General features: G+C 52.2%; 1 protein-coding gene across 4 annotated transcripts in view; it reads right to left on the reverse strand.

The window, feature by feature from the left end:
• Positions 1-18,045, reverse strand: part of SIPA1L3 (signal induced proliferation associated 1 like 3) — a 253,461-nt gene that overhangs the window by 92,977 nt on the left and 142,439 nt on the right. For all 4 annotated transcript variants that reach the window (XM_027515958.1, XM_027515959.1, XM_027515961.1 and 1 more), the window contains 2 exons: positions 11,475-13,313; positions 7,337-7,467 (listed from right to left, as the gene is read on the reverse strand). In XM_027515958.1, coding sequence (XP_027371759.1) covers positions 7,337-7,467; positions 11,475-13,005 — 1,662 coding nt within the window. In that variant the 5' untranslated portion in view covers positions 13,006-13,313. The remainder of the gene's footprint in view (positions 1-7,336; positions 7,468-11,474; positions 13,314-18,045) is intronic.

An 18,045-nucleotide genomic window follows, 5' to 3' on the forward strand; every position in this document is an offset into this window, starting at 1 on the left:
TTAACACAGAGTGAGTATCTAGGTAATCACCACCCAGATGAAGAAACACATTACCAGTCTCCAAAAAACTCTTTTGTGTCAAAAGCAACCCCAAGGCTTCCCTAGTGGCTCAGTGGGAAAGACTTCACCTGCCAGTGAGCCAGACGCGGGTTCCATCCCTGGGTCAGGAATATCCCCTGGAGAAGGCAACGGCAACCACCCCAGCATTCTTGCCTGGAGAAATGCATGGACAAAGGAGTCTGGCTTTGTGCTATAGTGCATGCATGGGGCTGCAAAGAGTCAGGGACCACTCAGTGACTAAACAAGAACAAGAGCAATCCTATCCTAATTCTTCACACCATGATTTATTTCTGCCTGTTTCTGAGCTTCATATGTTTGTATTCATTTCTATCTGGCCTCTTTCTCACAATGCCACAGCTATGAGATGGGACTAGGTTGCTGCAAGAGGCTGCCGTTTCTACCACGATGGATTTAATCCATCCTACTGCTGATGAGCGTGGAAGCTGCTTCCAGTGTTTGACAACTGCGAACAGTGTTGTTAGGAACATTCACAGAAGCACCTCTCAGAGCACATGAACACATTTGCGTCTGGGTTTATACCTAGGAGAGGAATTGCTGAGTCACCAGGCATGTTAATTTTCACTTTTATGGAACTGCCAAGCAGTTTTCCAAGTGGCTGTGCCCATTTACACACGCCAGCCCCGTCTGAGTGCGTCCTTACTGACTCTAGCTCAGGCTCCCGTCCACAGAGCACTGCTGGCCGCCGGGCTACGCTGTGTCCTGGGCGAGGCACCGCAGCTCTAGCGTCACTGCAAGATGACTCCCTGGTCTACAGCAGGACAGGGAAAAAATCCTCCCCCGAGGGGACTGCCATGAGCACCTGAAACACACGTGGGCTACAGTTTAAAAGACTGAGGCGGCTCAGCGTTAACTGGAAAAACACGCTCACCCTAAGTCAACAGACGCAAGAGACAGCAAAAAGAACATGTCACAACACTGCCTCTAAACACACAGCCTGCCCTTGCCAAACAGGACCTGGGCAAGAGGCATGCGTGGAAAGGAGGAGATGATCTCATGGTTGGGAGTTCCCAGTAATAAACAAACAACTCTCTCTTATCACAGGCAGGATAGTCTTGAAATAGATCATGAAAAGCTATGATATGGATGCTTTCTCTGTCAATCTGGGTGGCCCTGGGATTGTGAATTTCCACTCATGGACCCACAGGATCAGTGCCTTTGAATCCTGCGGACACTGTCCCACAGCGCCCTCTGCTGGAGACAAGAGACAGTGTGGCTCAGAAGTCCTTGTTTTCTTCCGCCCTGGAGACAGGTGGCCTACGTTCACATTTTTGGCTCTGAAGACTTGACCAAAAGCCACCAGTTGAAAAGCTCCCAGATTGTACTTCTCTGCTAGGGATAATAAGTAGGGCATTGGCAGGCTGCAACGTGCGGCCACCTCCGCCCTCCACCTGGTCCTGTCCTACCTGGATTGTGACAGCAGCCTTCTCCTGGTCTCCCTGAGCCCGATCTGCCACCACCTGACTCCAGTCCATTCTTCCCAGAGCAGCTTGAGTCAGATCATGTCTCTCCTCTGCGCAGAAGGCGCTGACAGCAGTCCATCTCTCTCCCAATAAAATCTACACCCACCACTAGGCCTGCAAGACCCTTGATGACACCTGGCATCATCTCACTGAGCTGTTAAAGGGCCTCAGGGCCACGCCAGCAAGGAGGTTCCCACCTGCGCAGGCTGTTCTCCACCAGCCTCCAACTCAGAAGCACCCCTGCCTTCCTCCGTGCTGCTCCACTCTCCTGGCGTTCTTTCTGGGAGGTCCCTTGGGAATCGGTCCGCCTCAGTTCAAATCCTGGCTCTCCCCCTTTTCCAGTTGTGTGACTCTGGCAAGCTGCTGAATTTCTCTGTGCCTTTTACCGACAAAATGGGGAATAACAGTGCCTGCCAAAAAGGGTTGTAAAGATTCACTACAAAGGGCTTCGCTGGTGGCTCAGTGGTAAGAATTCGCCTGCCAATGCAGGAGACGTGGGTTCAATCTCTGATCCCAGAGGCTCCCATGTGCCTCAGACCAACTGAGCCCGTGTGCCACAACTACTGAGCCCGTGCTCTAGAGCCCAGGAACCGCAACAAGAGAAGCCATCACAATGAGAAGCCCGTGCACCATAACCAAGAGTAGCCCTGATTCCCACAACTAGAGAAAGCCTGAAAGCCCCAGTGAAGACCCAGCACAGTCAAAAAAATAAATTCAGTAAGAAAAATGTATACAGTGCTTATTACCACTCTATCTGCACCAAGTGAGCACTCAATACACTAGCTGTTGTCACAGTACACAAATGCATTTACACAAAACCACATGTGTTGTTAAAAACGTAAAGAAAATTTAACCTTATTAGAAGGCTACAGTTTGTTTTTTCCCCTCACTTAACAGTATGTTCTGGAGATTACATCTCACCAACGGAGGTACCCCCTGAACACAAGTGAGGTCCCAAATGAGGTTCACTACTCCCCTTGTTTTCTGCACTCAATACAAGATTCTTCCTTTTCTACTGTGTATTCATTTAAATTCTTAATGAGTGACTGTTACTTTTTTCAATAAAGAAAGAAAAAGAATCCAAACCTCTAACCCTAACAAAACTAAGGCTGTCAAAAAGTCATGTTTGGGAGCCAAAGGGAACCCACTGGGCCAGGGAGCCCCTGGCTGCTGGCAGTTCCTGTATCCTGCCAGGGGCTTAGGGCAGGGCTGCCCTGGCCTGGACCTGGAGCTTGTCCTTTCCAAGCTCAGGGTGGGTGAGGCTGACGTTCTGGTGTGCAGTACCAAAGCCCAGCTCCGGTCTGTTCCCACCCTGGCGGGAAGCTTGGTGCTGCCAACGCTCCCGTCCCATCTGCTGGGAGACGTGGGCCCACTCTGTCTCCCTGGTGGCTGGGGGTGGCCATCTGGGGCGGGCCAGCCAGCTGGCTTGGAAAACAGCCTGGGCCCCAAGCTCTGGCCCCCAAGACACGAGTGCATGACAGCAGGACAGAACTCTGTCCGTGAGCTTGACCTTCACTCCCCAGCATGGCCCTCTGACCTCTCGGCAAAGAGTGACAGCCACGACCTCAGCATCATCACAGCACCTCCCGCTCAGAGACACTTGCTGCCCTGCAGCCGTGTGCTACCAGCTCGTGTGTGCCAGTCCAGGGGAGCCTTCCCGCCTTTCCTGCAGACAGCGTGCAGACAATACAGGTCTATCTCACAGATGAAGTAATGGAGGCGTGAAGCCATCTGCCTAAGGCCACAAGGCTGGTAAGTGGCAGAGCTCAACTGAACCCCAGGCTGTCTGGTCACAGGGCCAGGATTCAAACTCAGCCCTAGAGTGAGTGGCTAGAGGTTAAGAGCGTGGGCTGGAGACGCAGGCAGTCTGGGTTCCTACTCTGGCTCTACCACTGTGGACCCCGACAAGCGGTTATCTCCCTAGGCCCCGAGAATCTTCATCTGTAGAATGGGGATCATGGAATCCACATCAAGGGCCTACTGAGAGGCTGTGAAAGGTCAATGAATATAAAACACTTGGAACAGCACATGTCAGGAATATGTGCTGCAAGTGTTAACTATTCTTATTACTATTGTCCTTACTGCTTTTGGGCTGTGTGACTCCTCTGCTGCCATGGCAGGAAGGGCCTTTGCTTGTTTTTTTAAATTAAAAAATATATTTATTTGGCTGTGTTGGCTCTTAGTTGTGGCATGTGGGACCTAGTTCCCTGACCAGGGATCGAACCCAGGCTCCCTGCACTGGGAGTGTGGAGTCTTCGCCACTGGACCACCAGGGAAGTCCCAGGAAGGGCCTTTGGAAGGAGCAAGGCAAACCTTGCTGGCCTCTGCCCCTTCCTCCAGATGATAAGGTCCTCAGGCCTGAGTGTCCAACAGGCAGCTCTGTGAGGGGCTGGGCCCAGGACTGAATACCCATGCGGCCTGCACATGTGTGAGGTCAGAGAAAGGCCCATCTGTGGCTGTGAACCTCACACTGGGCCAAAATTAACAGGGCTGACTGGAATGTGACAAAGGGACGGGAAACTGAGACCCCTGCCAAAGGCTAACTGTGGGCTCTCCCCAAGGGCCAGGCCCAGCACTGCCCACTTTATATGGGCAGCCTCACCAAGCCTATGCCACGGTCCTGAGAGACTGGGATCCCACGGAGGGAACGGAAGCTCTGAGAGAAGTCATCCAAGGTTTCACGACCACTAAGTGACTGTACCAGGCACTTTCCTGCCTCAGGACTTCTGCACAGGTTGTTCCCTTCCCCTGGAACATTCTTCCACACGTCCCCATGGCTCCTTCTCTCATCTTCTTTAGGCCCTTTACTCAAATGTTCTGAGCGACACCGCCCTTGACTATCTGGTCTAAGCATCTCACCACGCCCACACGTATCTCTTCCTCGCTTTCTGTTCCACCTTGTCATCATGTACCACAGTGCACAATCTGCTAGGCCATCTATGTACTGTCTGCCTTCCCCACGGTCCCACGGGCCTCTCTGCTGTATTTACTGCAGTTCCTCAGTGCCCAGGGCAGGGCTGGCTGGTGGTGGTGCTGAGGGAATCTCTGTCAAGTGGAGGAACTCCACACCTGTGTCCTGAGCTCCAAGGACCCTATGTCCAGCCTGGGGTGGCTCAGAGACTAGTTTTGATGGGTACTGGGGCTGGGAAGTGTGTGGAAGTAGGCATAATCCAGTAAAGGCACCAAGTCGGTTTCAAACCTACTGAGTAGGAAGCACAGAAAAATATTACACCCTGACCTAGCATCTCCACGACTCTCCGTGTGCACAACAAATTCTGGGGGAATTCCCTGGTGGTCCAGTGGTTAGGCTTCTGTGCTTTCACTACTGAGGCCTGGGTTCGATCCCTGGTCAGAGAACTAAGATCCTGCAAGCCACAGAGCATGGCCAAAAAATGCCAAAAAACAAAACAAAAGAACAAACAAAAACAGCAAAGTCTGGTATGTTTTAAAAAAAAATCATTCCACATGTTCTGTCTTTATGAAAAAAAAAAAAAACAAACAAACACAATAAAACGCTAGCATGAAACTGCGGTCATAACTCGTGAATGGGTCCGACGTACATACAGCCTGAGCTGAGTCAGAGGAACCCCAGAGGCGGCCGAGGGGTGGCCGGGGCATGAGCCGACACCTTGGCCTGTCACCCACGGAGGGTGCTCTGGGCAAGTCCCCTCCCCTGACTGTGTCTGCTTCATCATTACCATGAGAAGGATTGTAGTGCCTTCACTGTAGAACTGCCATGACACTTGAGTGAGTGAATGCATGTAACAAGTATAGAACATGCCTGACATGCAGTGTGACGTGAACCTGCAATATAACAGCAGCCGCAATGTCATTTATTAGTACACGATTGCTGCTGTCACCTCACCTGGCCGCTCCCCACGTCAAACGCTGACGCAGTGTGAGCTGTCACCTCACATTCTGCCCTGGCGCTCATCTGGCCAGAAAGGCAGGGCAGGGGGCGGTGCTAGGGAGACAGAGGGGATGGTGACCACCTTCGGGATGGATGCCAAGTTTTGGGGGCTGCCTCCCCTGCGCTGCCACAAAGCCTCTGTGTCCTCTCGTTCCCCCTCAGCGGGAAGGTCTTCGTGAGGGGATGGGGCCGCGGCCCTCGGTGCAGCATCTGCTGTCTGGATGAGGTCCAGGTTTGGCCAGCCCCACAGCCAAACTCCCTGGCAGCGGCTGCCTGCTGGTCCCCATGTCTGCCAGGAGCAAGGGGGATGGGGTAATGCATTCGGGGAGGGAGATCAACTTTGGGGGTCTGCCCAGCTGATGTGCGTGCTAAGTCGCTTCAGTCATGTCTGATTCTTTGCAACCCCACGGACTGTAGCCCGCCAGGCTCCTCTGTCCATGGGATTCTCCAGGCAAGAATACTAGAGTGGGCTGCCACGCCTTCCTCCGGGGGATCTTTCTGACTCCAGGGATCGAATCTGTGTCTCCCACGTCTCCTGCATTGGCAGGCAGATTCTTTACCACTAGCGCTACCTGGGAAGCCCAGCTGATGATGGCCTCTTTTCTGGGAAGTCTTCCTTTGGGTTTTTTGGAAGTCTCATCGTTTCTGCTGGCCTAGCTCCCTCTCCTTTTGCTGAGGAACTGCGTCTCGAGCACTGCCAGGTGGCTCTGACAGAACCACCAGTCACAGTGCCCTGCCTGGCCCTGGACCCAGGGTGGAGCATTCCTCTATCATCCCTGATGACAGTGACTGGCCCGGGGCATGGGCATGTGATCCATGCAGAGCCGATGAGAGTCCTTCCCAGAGCTCCAGCAGGCAAGAATGTGGAGGAGAAAGTATAAAGATGTAGAAGACTTGAGCAGCTGGTCTGTTTGCAGAAGAGAATGACAACCCACAATGCAAAAAGTGGCAGAGCCAGCTGAGTGGAAGAGACAGGAAGACAAGGCTCTGGTGACATCATTTGACTGCCTGGATCCAGCTATGCCTGAAGCCAGTCCTACCCCTGGACTTGCAGTTTCATGAGCCAAAGAATTCTACTTCTGGCTTAAAGCAGGCAGAAACTGGGACTAAGACTCAGCCCTCCTAATGCTGGGGGCCTGGGTTTCATTCCTGGTTAGGGAATCAGATCCCACATGCTGTAACTAAGAGTTCACATGCCACAAGTAAAGATCTCGCAAGCTCCAACGAGCCTGGCAGGCTCCTCTGTCTATGGGAGCCAAACTAATAAAAAACAAACAAACAAAAAACCCCAGACAGAAGTAGATTATCTGCCAGTTAAAACTTAAAGAGACCTAATCACAAGGGTGCCCCGAACAGGCCTCGTTCCTTAGCCACAGCTGACCTTTATTCCAGGGGAAGACTTGGACCAAGCCGGGACAAGGGGCTCCTCTATTCTGAATGGAAGGAGCAGGGCTGGGATGTTTTGAGCCCATCAACAGCACTGCCCACTCCTGAGTCCCCAGTTCCTACCCTGCCTGAGACCTGTGGCCTTCATTTGCCTTTCCACTCTGCAGGACACCTCACGATCCTGAAAGAACTGCCTACAGTTCTGCCTTTATTTTTTATGCTCACCACCTTCAACCTTCTGCAAATGTCAGAACCCGGGGCTCTGCGGTCAGACCCACCGGATTCCAATGTTGGCCACTGATTTATACATGTCTTGGAGTCTTAGTCTTCTCATCTGTAAAATGGGGGGACTGACGGGATGGCTCTTGTGAGGCTGTGGGAAGGATTACAGGAGTTGAAGCAGGGGCAGCGCTTGCTCACAGAACCAGGTACCGAGTAGGGGCTCAGCGATGTGAGTGGCTGTGACATATGTCACAGTAACGTGAGTGACTGCACCTACCTCTCGGGTCCGGAAGATGATCCTGTACTGGTACTGAGGCCCGTGGTCCTTGTGGTCCTCCAGCTTCTCTCGCTTGATGCTCACAGCCACTGGCCCTAGCTTCTCGTCCACCCCGAAGTAATTGGCATGCTCTGAAAAGGAAGAGCAAGGAAGTTCAGAGCCAGCTCTCTGGGGAGGAGGGGTGATGTCCCACGGCAGGCCTGCTGAGGGGACAGCCGGGGAAGGCTCTTGTGTGCCCTGTGGGGCCCTGGTCACACAAACCTCATGCCTGGTCGCAGCCACACTTGATGGAGAGACCCTGAGAGGTCAAGCCCACCTTACTGCACCTTCTTGCAGTCACAGATGTTTCCTGAGTCTCCATGCTCTCATCTAGGAAAAAGGGGGCCCTAGTGCTACCCACAATTCATAAGAGGTGATGTGAGAGTGAACTGAAGCTACAAATAAAAAAACGCTTAGTGCGGTGCCTGCCTTGTAATAAACTTAGTCTCTTGTTGTGATTATCTCGTATTTGCAAATGTTCAGCGGCTTAGCTGCCAATTAGCCCTTGTGAAGCAGTTACAATTCTAGTCTAAAAAAAAAAAAATAAGATTGTAGACTAAAGAGTCTTCTGCTTGGCTGAAATCCGGGCCCTGGACTCATTAGATGTGGCCCATGTCACTTGACAGCATTCTCATTAGTACAATGGGATCAGGAAGGATGGATTCACATCTCAGCATGACTGTGAGGATTTAGGTTAGTAAGTGTGGAGCACAGAGCCAGGCACAGAGGGAGCAAGTGAGATGTGTTGGCTATTACTACCCGCAGGGCATGACGTTCATCACAGAACAGGACCATAACTCAAGTCCCTAAGCATCACCTGTATCTAGCCATGCTCCCATAGATGTAGGAAACTTCAACACTACTCTTTTTTTCCTTAGGTGGCTGAGCCTTTAACGAGTCACGGAGGAAGTCATTTGTTCTCTCTCCGAAATGACAGCTGTCTCTGATTAAAAAAAAAAAAAAAAAAAAAAAAAAGCTGCTGTCTTACAACCTTTCCAGGCAAACAGTTCTTCCTGGTGTCTAACCCAAGTATTTCCTGCTTCTGGTGCATGCCCACCAGCAGTCTGTCTCAACTTCAGTCCATGAAGCCGGCATCTACACACTGCCAGAAATTTCTTCCCACTCCAGTGCTTTCCACGTTTAAAAGGGGGTTCCTAGTCTCCTGGGATGCTCTTGGTGAATTAAAGGCTTATCTAAAGCTCAAATAACTCCCTGGTGGCTCAGAGGTTAAAGCGTCTGCCTGGAATGCGGGAGACCTGGGTTCGATCCCTGGGTCGGGAAGATCCCCTGGAGAAGGAAATGGCAACCCACTCCAGTACTGCTGCCTGGAGAATCCCATGGAGGGAGGAGCCTGGTAGGCTACAGTCCATGGGGTCACAAAGAGTCAGACACAACTGAGTGGCTTCACTTTCAATGGTCCCAATCAGAACAGCACCTGCAGTGGGTTAGACAATCTCCCTAACTGGTCAGAGAACAGGATAAATGTGCTCTACAGATATCAATCTATCCCCTAAACATTGGCAGGGGCTATTCTGTTTTCCACCAATGCATACCCAGTACCCTTGAGGTCCTAGAATATACTAGGCACTCAATAAACACTGACCAATGACTAACATTTCTGAGCTTCCAGAGCTACAAAGAAATTATTTTTTGAAAGAAAACAGCTTCTTTTTAAAGCTCCATGATAAGTACTTACTACCTGCCTGATGAAGAACTGAGTGTTTTGATATACAATCTTCTTTGATCCTTACCACAGTCCTACTGTGTAGGTATTTCTATGCACTAAATGAAAAGAATGTATTCTCTGCTGGTTAGGTAGAAAATTAATATAATATAAATGCAAAACCAGATTTTTCAAATCCCCTCAGCCGAATATTCTGGCCACTAGGTTTGTAAATTTCAAAGACGGACCCTGTCAACTTCTCCCACGGGTTGTGGATTTGTTCGTGTCCTCCTGTAGCCATATTAGTTTTTTATTTATATACCCCTCAACCAGGTTACCGGGTACACAACTATTAGAGTTTCTTGGTAAATTTTTAAAAATTCTACATGAAACGGTCCTTTTGGTTCTTCTAACAAATGCTGTTAGCCTTGAAGTCTATTTCATGTGATACTGATGTTGCCTCACTGGCTGTCTCTTGATTAACACTGTCTGAACTTCTTTTTTCATCCTTTAATTTCCAATCTCTGTCTCACTTTTTTTCTGGACACATGATGCTGCTACAGTCATCTCTGTTCCTCACACGAGGACACAGAGTACAAGGGATAAAATGTGTCATGTAGCTAATAAGCTATGAAACATACACCCCAAGCCCAAGGCTGTCTGACTCCAACACTGGTGGAGCGCCAGAGACTGTACTCTGGACAGAGGGATGACCCAGAGGGATGACATCAGTTGCGTTTGACTAGGACACTGCTTTACAAAAAATTTTAAATTAGCTGTGGAGTACTAACTGCCTATTCATTACCTATTCTTCCCTTCTTCTTAAGAGAAAACCTCTGTTCTTGGAGGAAGAAAAGAGAGAGGCTCTGTCTTACCAACATTTCCCAGCTTGCCTTGCAGACTGGAGTGACCCATAAACAAAAGCAGTTGGCTAGGACTTCTGAGAACGCTCTTCTTAAAAGGGGCTGACTTAATAAAAAGGTAGGGGAGGGGTGCTGACTTGACAGGAAATCTGTTATTCTGTCTGAATCCTTTCCTCCTTCTCTTTGCCTGCAAACATGGATGTGATGGCTGGAACTCAGGCAGCCATCTTGAGCATCAGAAGATCACTCTGAGGGCTCAGAAGCTAATGCACTAAGGCTGGCATTCCACGATGCTGAGGAGTAACCATACTAGCCCTGAGGTGCACATCTCTAGACTTTTTTATGTGGAGAAAAATAATCTATGTTGTTTAAGCCTGTTACTGGCAGTTACAAGCAATTCTAAATTGACACAGGAGAATCCATATTCAAAAAATCTGAATTTCAGGAGAATCTAGAGAATTAGAAAGGATGGCAACACTGGGTTTGTCTACACCTCCTGGATGACAACAGTGAACAGGAGTTCCCCTCTGCACAGCCCCTGCCTGGTCTGGCCCCCTCTATTGTCTCCCGCCTGGCTTCTGTGGCTGCCTGGATTTGTGGTCTTTGCACTATGCTCTGTAGCCTCTGAGGATTGCCTCATCAGCATCAATGAGTTTAACCATGTGTGATTCCCATGTTAACACCCTCCAAACATCAGCAGCTCCACCTTCTGAGGGAATCCAGAACCTGCCTGCTTCCTCCTCACTCCTGGGCTCCCATCCTAGACTTGCCCATCACCATTTCCTGCCTGGACTATTACAGCAGACTCTTCCTGGGTCTCCCTGATTCTCTGCCCCTACCGCTTCCTTCCCCAGAGGGAAGCCGTGAACACCTGAGTCAGATCAAGGCCCTCTCCTGCTCAGAATCTTCCTGTGGCTCCATTTCACTTAAGGTAAAAATGAGAGTCCTCACCACGGCTCACAAAATCCCAAGAGACCTTGTCTCCTTTCACCCTCTGTCACGCACTCTGTCCCAGCAACACTGGCCTCTATTCTATTCCCCCAATGTTTCAGGACTTTTGTACTTGTTTCCTGTGCCAGGAACACTGTCTCCAATCTCCGCAAGGTTCCCTCCCTCACCTTCAGTTCAGTACTCAAAGAGGACCCACCTAGAAAGTCCTCCCTGACCATTCCTTATTGAAAACGCAACACCCCGACACTGACAGTTTTCCCGCCTCCCTATTTTACTTTTCTCCACCGCACTTCCCACCTCATGACACCTTTTGCTTGTCTTACCCCACTAAAACAGTGTATGCTAGGAAGACAAAATTTTTGCTTTAAGCTGGTCAATACTGTATACCTTGACTCTAGAAAGTGCCTGACACGTAGCTGAAGGCAGCACATATTTGCTAAATGCCTATCTATTGTCTCCTGCAGCGCAAAGTGTGAAGCATGTGTCATGAGACAGGGCTCACTGTGTCCCCCAACCCCTCTGCAGGAGGTCTTGCCTCTTTCTGCATCCTCCGTGCCAGGGCAGGAAGAACACAGAGAATGAATGAGCAATGCCCCACCCGCCCGTCCGCCCCCCACATCACCTTTGCCCACGAAGTAGTCCTGATAGTAGCGGGCGCCCAGGTCCACGTGCTCAATGCTGTACTGCCGCGGGCGACTCTGCGTCCTCTGCTGCTCCTTGGGCACCTCCAGCACCGAGATGCTGGCGTTGGTGCGGTAGGCGCTCAGGGTGGGCTCCGGCGGGCGGACCTCGCCGCCGCCCCCACCTCCGCTTGGGGAGCCGGCGGCCGCCCGAGAAAAGCTCACGTTGCGCTCGCACTCGCCGCCGATCTCATTGCGGAAGTGCGGGCAGCTGAGCAACAGGTCGTTGCTGGTGTCGTCACCCAGGTCTTGCTCCAGGTTCTCCTTGCAGTTCAGGTCCTCCGTGCTGGTGAAGGCGGGGTCCAGGCCACCGAGACTGTGGGCCCGCGACGCCGTCAGGGACGCCATGGCCGAGGCGGCCGAGGCCCCGGTGGTCGTGTTCCGCCGCTGGGCCGTGGACGCCCGGTTGGCTGCTGCCTCGTTGAGGTCGAACAGCATGCTCTGCACGTCGAAGTGGGCGAAACTTTTCTGGCAGACCCACGGCCGACTGGCCTCCGGGGGGCTCCGGCCGTCCTCGGCCTCCCCGGAGCACCGGGCCGCTTCGCCTTCGGCTCTGCTGCTCCGCAGCTTCCGGAAAATGGACGAGTCCACCTGGTCCCCCCCGCCCAGGCCCCGCAAGGGCTTCTTGCGGGCCTTCTCCTTCTCTTTCAGGGGCTGCAGCGGCAGCAGGCTGTCCTTGGTGGGCTGCCCGTTGCGCGCCTCCCCCTTGGCTGCGCCGCCACCGCCCCCCGAGACGTGGGGACCGGGATCGGCCCGCAGGAGCTCGGTGAGGCTCGGGGTGCCCCGGGCCTCGGGCTGCTCGCTGCGGAACTCGTTGAGGATGTCGAAGAAGCTCTGCTCGGGCACGCCCTGCACGTCGATGGAGGACGTGCTTCCGTACTCGCGGAAGAGCGGCAGCGCCCCCGTGTGGCGGGCCGCCCGGGGCTCCGCCGTGTCCTCCACGTCGCACTCGCTGAGGGTGATCTCGCTGCTGCTGCGGTTCCGCAGCGGGAGGAAGGCCCGGCCGGGGGACCGGGGCCACCCATCCTGGAACTCCACATCCTTAGACCGCCTCCTGGCGAGTCGGTGCAAGGCTTTGGACCCTGAGGAAGCCGGGGTAGGGGTACCGGCCGGGGGCTGTCCGTTCTGTTGTACGCTTCTCATGGCATGGGCCGCCTTTGTGGCCTTCGTGCCATCTGCGTCCAGGGAGGGGCTGGGGTTGTTCTGTTCTCTCAGGGCCTCCCGCTTGGGCGGCCAGTCGGCCACGCGGGCGCGCACGCCCATCTTGGGCATGGCGGGGGTGGTGGGGCTGGGGCGGGTGGGGGCACTGACCGTGCTCTCGCCCACGGGTTGGGGCACGCTGCCGTTCTGCACCCAGAATCCCAAGGGAGTGTAGTCCCCTGTGTGCGGCCCGGGCAGGACATCGGCCGCCCTGGCCCCACAGCCGGCTGCCAGGTCCACACCATCACTGGGGATGGGCCGATAGGTGGTCATAGTCCACGGGCGCTGGAGTGCTGCTGGCCCCTGAAAGCTGTAGACTAACTTTATGGGGTCCCCTGGCCCTCAGCCATTGTTCAGGGCCACCAGTCCTAGGATGAAGGATGCTGGCCCCTGAAGCCTGATGGGAAGGTTGTGAGCCTGTGGAGTCCAATTCTCCACCATCGCTGTGGACAGCAGTGCCTGGACAGCCTCTCAAGGCAGGCGCTGTCCCGTGGCCTCCAGACTGAGTGGGTCAGCGGGGCAGAGCGAGCAGCAGTTGTGTGTGAAGGCTGGTGGGCTGCAGGACCGCCTTCCCTGCCATGCTGAAAAGGGAGAAAAGACAGAAGTGAGATGTGAGGTTCCTGCTGCCACAGAATGACTTATTTTTTCAACTTTACTTATTAAAAAAAAACCAAAAACAACTTTTATTATGGAAATTTTCAAAGGTACCCAGAAGCAGAGAGAAGAGCATGATTAGCCACCCTACCAGCTTCAACACCATTATTTCTCATTCCTTCCATCTGTTCCCCAACTCCTCCATGGTGTTTTTGACAGGACTGCTCTTGTTTACTCACTCAACTGTGTCCGATTCTTTGCGACCCCATTGACTGTAGCCCGTCAGGCTCCTCTGTCCATGGTATTTCCCAGTCAACAATACTGGATTGGGTTGACATTTCCTTCCAGAGGATCTTCCCAACCCAGGGACTGAACCTGAGTCTCCTGCATTGGCAGGTGAATTCTTTACCACTGAGCCACCAGGGAAGCCCTTTGACAGGATATTTTAGAGTAAATCCCAGACATCAGGCCATGTCACCTATTGGGCTTCAAAAAAAATAACCACGATACCTTTATCATAGGGGCTTCTCTGGTAGCTCAGATGGTAAAGAATCTGCCTTCAATGCAGGATAACTGGGTTTGATCCCTGGGTCGGGAAGATTCCCTGGAGAAGGGAATGGCTACTCACTCCAATACTCTTGCTTGCGAAATCCCATGGACAGAGGAGCCTGGCAGGCTACAGTCCATAGGGCTGCAAAAGAGTTGTACATGACTGAGCGACTAACACTTTCACTTTTTCACACCCATCTAGATAAATAAGAATTCTTTAAGGTCAGGTAATAACCCAACTGAATTACATTTCCCCCCCATCGTCTCAGAAGTGTCTTTTGAGAGGTGGTTTGCTCAAATCAGGATCCAAACAACATCTTTGCTCTGCTCTGGCAGATTATATTTCTTAGGTCTCTGCTACTCTACACCTCCCCCTCCCCATCTTGATGATATTTACTTCTGGAAGGAATAGGGTCACTCGTCTCAGAGAGTTTCCCACTTTCAGGATTTGGCTGGCTATTCTCTGTACTGCCCAAGCATGTTCCCCCGCGCCCCCTCTGCCCTGAGTCCTGACTACTGGTGGCTGTATGCAGAGGCTGCCCTGTTGTCTGTTTTCCAGTCCACCTGACCATTCACCCGCCAGAAAGGAAGTGAAAAAGATGGAGGAATCACCATGAGCACTGGTGGATTTTGCGAAGGGACTGTCTCTGGAAATCTACGTGACTGTTAGATACTATGAGAGCCAGTAGATCAATTCCCATCACTACTTCACTGAGATCTCCCCAATAGCTTCTAATTTATTAGAATAAAATCTAAATTGCTCCTGCTGGCTCACTAGCCCCACAAGACTGGCCAGCCTCTCTGATGCCTCTCCCTAGCCCTAAGATCCCATCACACTGGTCTTCTTGTCTGTTCTTCTAACACATCCAGCCCCATTCGGGATATGTGGGGAATCCTTCCTCGGTTTTTCACCAGGCTGGTTCCCTCACTTGACATTCACTCTTTAATGAAGCCTTCCAAAACCACCCTCAAGGCCTTTCTCTGTCACTCTTTCTTCTTTTTCCTTGGCAGTTACCACTAGCTGAAATTACTTTGCTCATTATCTATTTACTGACCATCTCTGCCACTAAATGATCTGTTCCAGAATGGCAGGGGTGTCTCTGTTGTTCACTGATGTAGCTCCAGTTCCCAGAACAGTGTCCGGGACCCTCATTCACTCTTTTAATGTACGAACGAGTGAACAGGGAGCTTCTATCTAACTTGATGTGTATATGCATCCTGACTTGCAGACCTCTGGGGAAGGGAAATTCATCCTTCTTCTGCCCGGCAACATAAAGTCCTCTGCAGGATCACTTTCGTTTGTCTCCACTTTGAGCTTCTGGAAGATGAAACCCTCAGTGGGGAAGGAAGGGGAAAGTGGATCATGGCCTGCGGCAAAACCTGCTGCTTGGCCCAGCAGCTGTGCCCTTTCCTCCTGCCAACCAAACTGATTCTCTACAGGGTGGCAGAGTGCTGGGTCAGCGTCTGACTCAACGGGACCGCAACTTTTCTGTCCCTTAGAATGTGGAGCTGGACACAGCCACTGTGGTCGGTGACTGTGCATGCTTTCTGAGTGAGGAAGTCAAAGGCCTCCTGTGAGAGTATGAGTGTGTGTGTGTGCGCACATGCACACACACGTGCAGGAAGCATTTCACAATTCCTGCCCAGAGGTATGGAGTTAGTTGGCAGAGAGGGAGCGAGCGGGAAGCATGAAGCAGATTCATGGAGCAAAACAGAGAGGAAAGCCTAAGTGTGCTAAGTCGCTCCAGTCGTGTCAGACTCTTGGTGACACCCATAGACTGTAGTCCGCCAGGCTCCTCTGTCCATGGAATTCTCCAGGCAAGACTACTAGAGTGGGTTGTCATGCCCTCCTCCAGGGGATCTTCCCAACCCAGGGATCGAACCTGCATTGACTGGCGGGTTCTTTACCACTGCTCCACCTGGGAAGACTCCTGAGGGGAGTCTGTAACCTCTGAGAAAATGAGAACTAGGTGAGGGGATAGATGTGAGGTAGGGAGCAAAAGGGGACCCTCTTCCTGGTTCCCCAAGAGCACGAGAGCATTCCTGAAGAAGTTGCAGGGAGGCACACAGAGGAGTGGGTGGAGAAGGGGCAAAAAAGTGGAAAGTCCCCAGGGCTGGGCTGGTTAAGGGAGATGGAGGCCAGGTGAAGCTGTGGTGACCTGGCCAGCAGAAGTGTCTTCTGAAGAGGCAGGTGGGCCTCAGCTCCTGCAACTGAGCCTTGCAGGAATGTGAATGCCTGATCATGGGGTTTTTCAAGACAAACTGGAAGTCTGGAACTGTATGCAACATCTCCCAGTTTGAAAAAACAAAATCAGCAGCTATCACAGCAACAAATTTATATGCAGAGATGACCTCTAAAAGGATTTTCAAGAAACCGCTCATGGTGATTGCCTCTGGGGAGGGAAATTGGGTATCTTTTCCCTCCACTCCCAGTCCCCTCCCTCCCCTCCTTAGTGTATTTTCCTTAGTATATATTTCTCTGATTTATCCCTCGTCTCCCTCCCCAAAAGAATGTGAGCTACTGTGTATCCCCATGCTCAGTCATGTCTGACTCTTTGTGACTCCATGGACTGTAGCCCACCAGGCTCCTCTGTCCATGGGATTTCCCAGGCAAGCATACCAGAGTGGGTTGGCATTTCCTTCTCCAGGGGATCTTCCTGACCCAGAAATCGAACCCCCATCTCCTGCATTGGCAGGTGGATTCTTTACCACTGTGCCACCTGGGGAGCCCGTGTATCGCCATGATCTGTGTTTTTGAAGAAGGGGTGGGAAGGAGCCTTAGTTTTCCCTGCACACTGCTGGCGACTGTTTGGATTACTTGCATGTATTTCTAGTCAACAGAATACCTCTCAACAGTATTACAACACATATCACCAGGAAGGCCGACAAAGTCAGCATGTGGGCCGGATTTGAGCAGAGGCTGCTGGTTTGTGACTTTATGTGACTGGTCTTCAGCTTTGCCCGCAATGAGGGCTTGAAGGCAGCCCCATACTCTGCTGGGCCCCAGGTCCCAGGCCAGGCTGGGGGTCCAGGCCAGCAGCACTCAGCAGCTTGCCTGTGTCCTGGGGTCAGCCTGGCAGGGTTCAGAGGATCAGTCTTCAGAGGCCCCGTTTGGGCTGGTTGGGAAAAAAAAAGTGGCCGCAAAGCAACCCTGACTTACTTATGCAAACACTTCTGACAGATGGGCTTTGCTGATGGCATTTTGTTCCCGCTAAGTCAGAAACCCCCAATTCGCTTTGCTCTGTGAAAACACACAGATGTTCTCGAGGCCTCAGCCTCTCTGCACAAATCCCTCCCCGAGCAGGTGCCACTGCATCTCCCCGTGACGTTCCCAGACTGAGTGTGTGATACCCGCAGCCTCCCTGGGGCTCAGGGACCGGTACACATGGGTCCCTTTCCAGCTGCCTCTGTTGAGCTCCCTCTGCCTAAAAGCCCTCTGATCATCCTGATGGAGATACTCACGATATGAGAGCCAGCCTGCCTGGGTTCAGACACTGCTGTGCCATGGACTAGTCACTGAAACCACGACTCAGTTTTAATCTGTAAACTGGGAATAATACCCTCTAGCTCAGGGTTCCTGCTATTATCACCCTTCCTTCTCGTCTCTTTGGCAGGAGCTCTTCCCCCTCCCCCAGTGACAGAAGTGCATGGGGGGGTGGGTTGGGGTGGGGTGGGGTGGGGGTGGGTACAGGACCTCAGCAGAGCATGAAAGGCTGGAGGGTGTCCTGCAGTGACAGGGAATATGGATCTGGCTTTTCCTACATGTGACTTGCAAGGGCCGCTTGGGTTCTTGTCTTTCTTTCCTTTTTAAAAATATGTACTTGTTTACTTGGCTGTGCCAAGTCTTAGTTGTGGCACATAGGATCTTCGATCTTCACTGAGGCATGCAGCGTCTTTCAGGTACAGCATATGGGGTCTAGTTCCCTGACCAGGAATTTAAACCCAGGCCCCTGGCACTGGGAGCATGGAGTCCTGCCCCTGGACCACCAGGGAGTCCCTGGGTTTCTTCCAGGGTTGCTTGGCTCCCGCCTGCTTTTTACAATTGCCCCTCTGGCCCCCTTTTGATTCTTTTTTCCCCCTTTTTGATTCTATGAGGCACTGATAAATCTGCTTCTGCCCAAGACTGTCAAGTCAGGCTTCTGCTGCTGGCATCCAAGGACCCTGACGAAT

The sequence above is a fragment of the Bos indicus x Bos taurus genome, chromosome 18 (assembly GCF_003369695.1).
Source record: "Bos indicus x Bos taurus breed Angus x Brahman F1 hybrid chromosome 18, Bos_hybrid_MaternalHap_v2.0, whole genome shotgun sequence".
NCBI classification, from domain to species: Eukaryota; Metazoa; Chordata; class Mammalia; order Artiodactyla; family Bovidae; genus Bos; species Bos indicus x Bos taurus.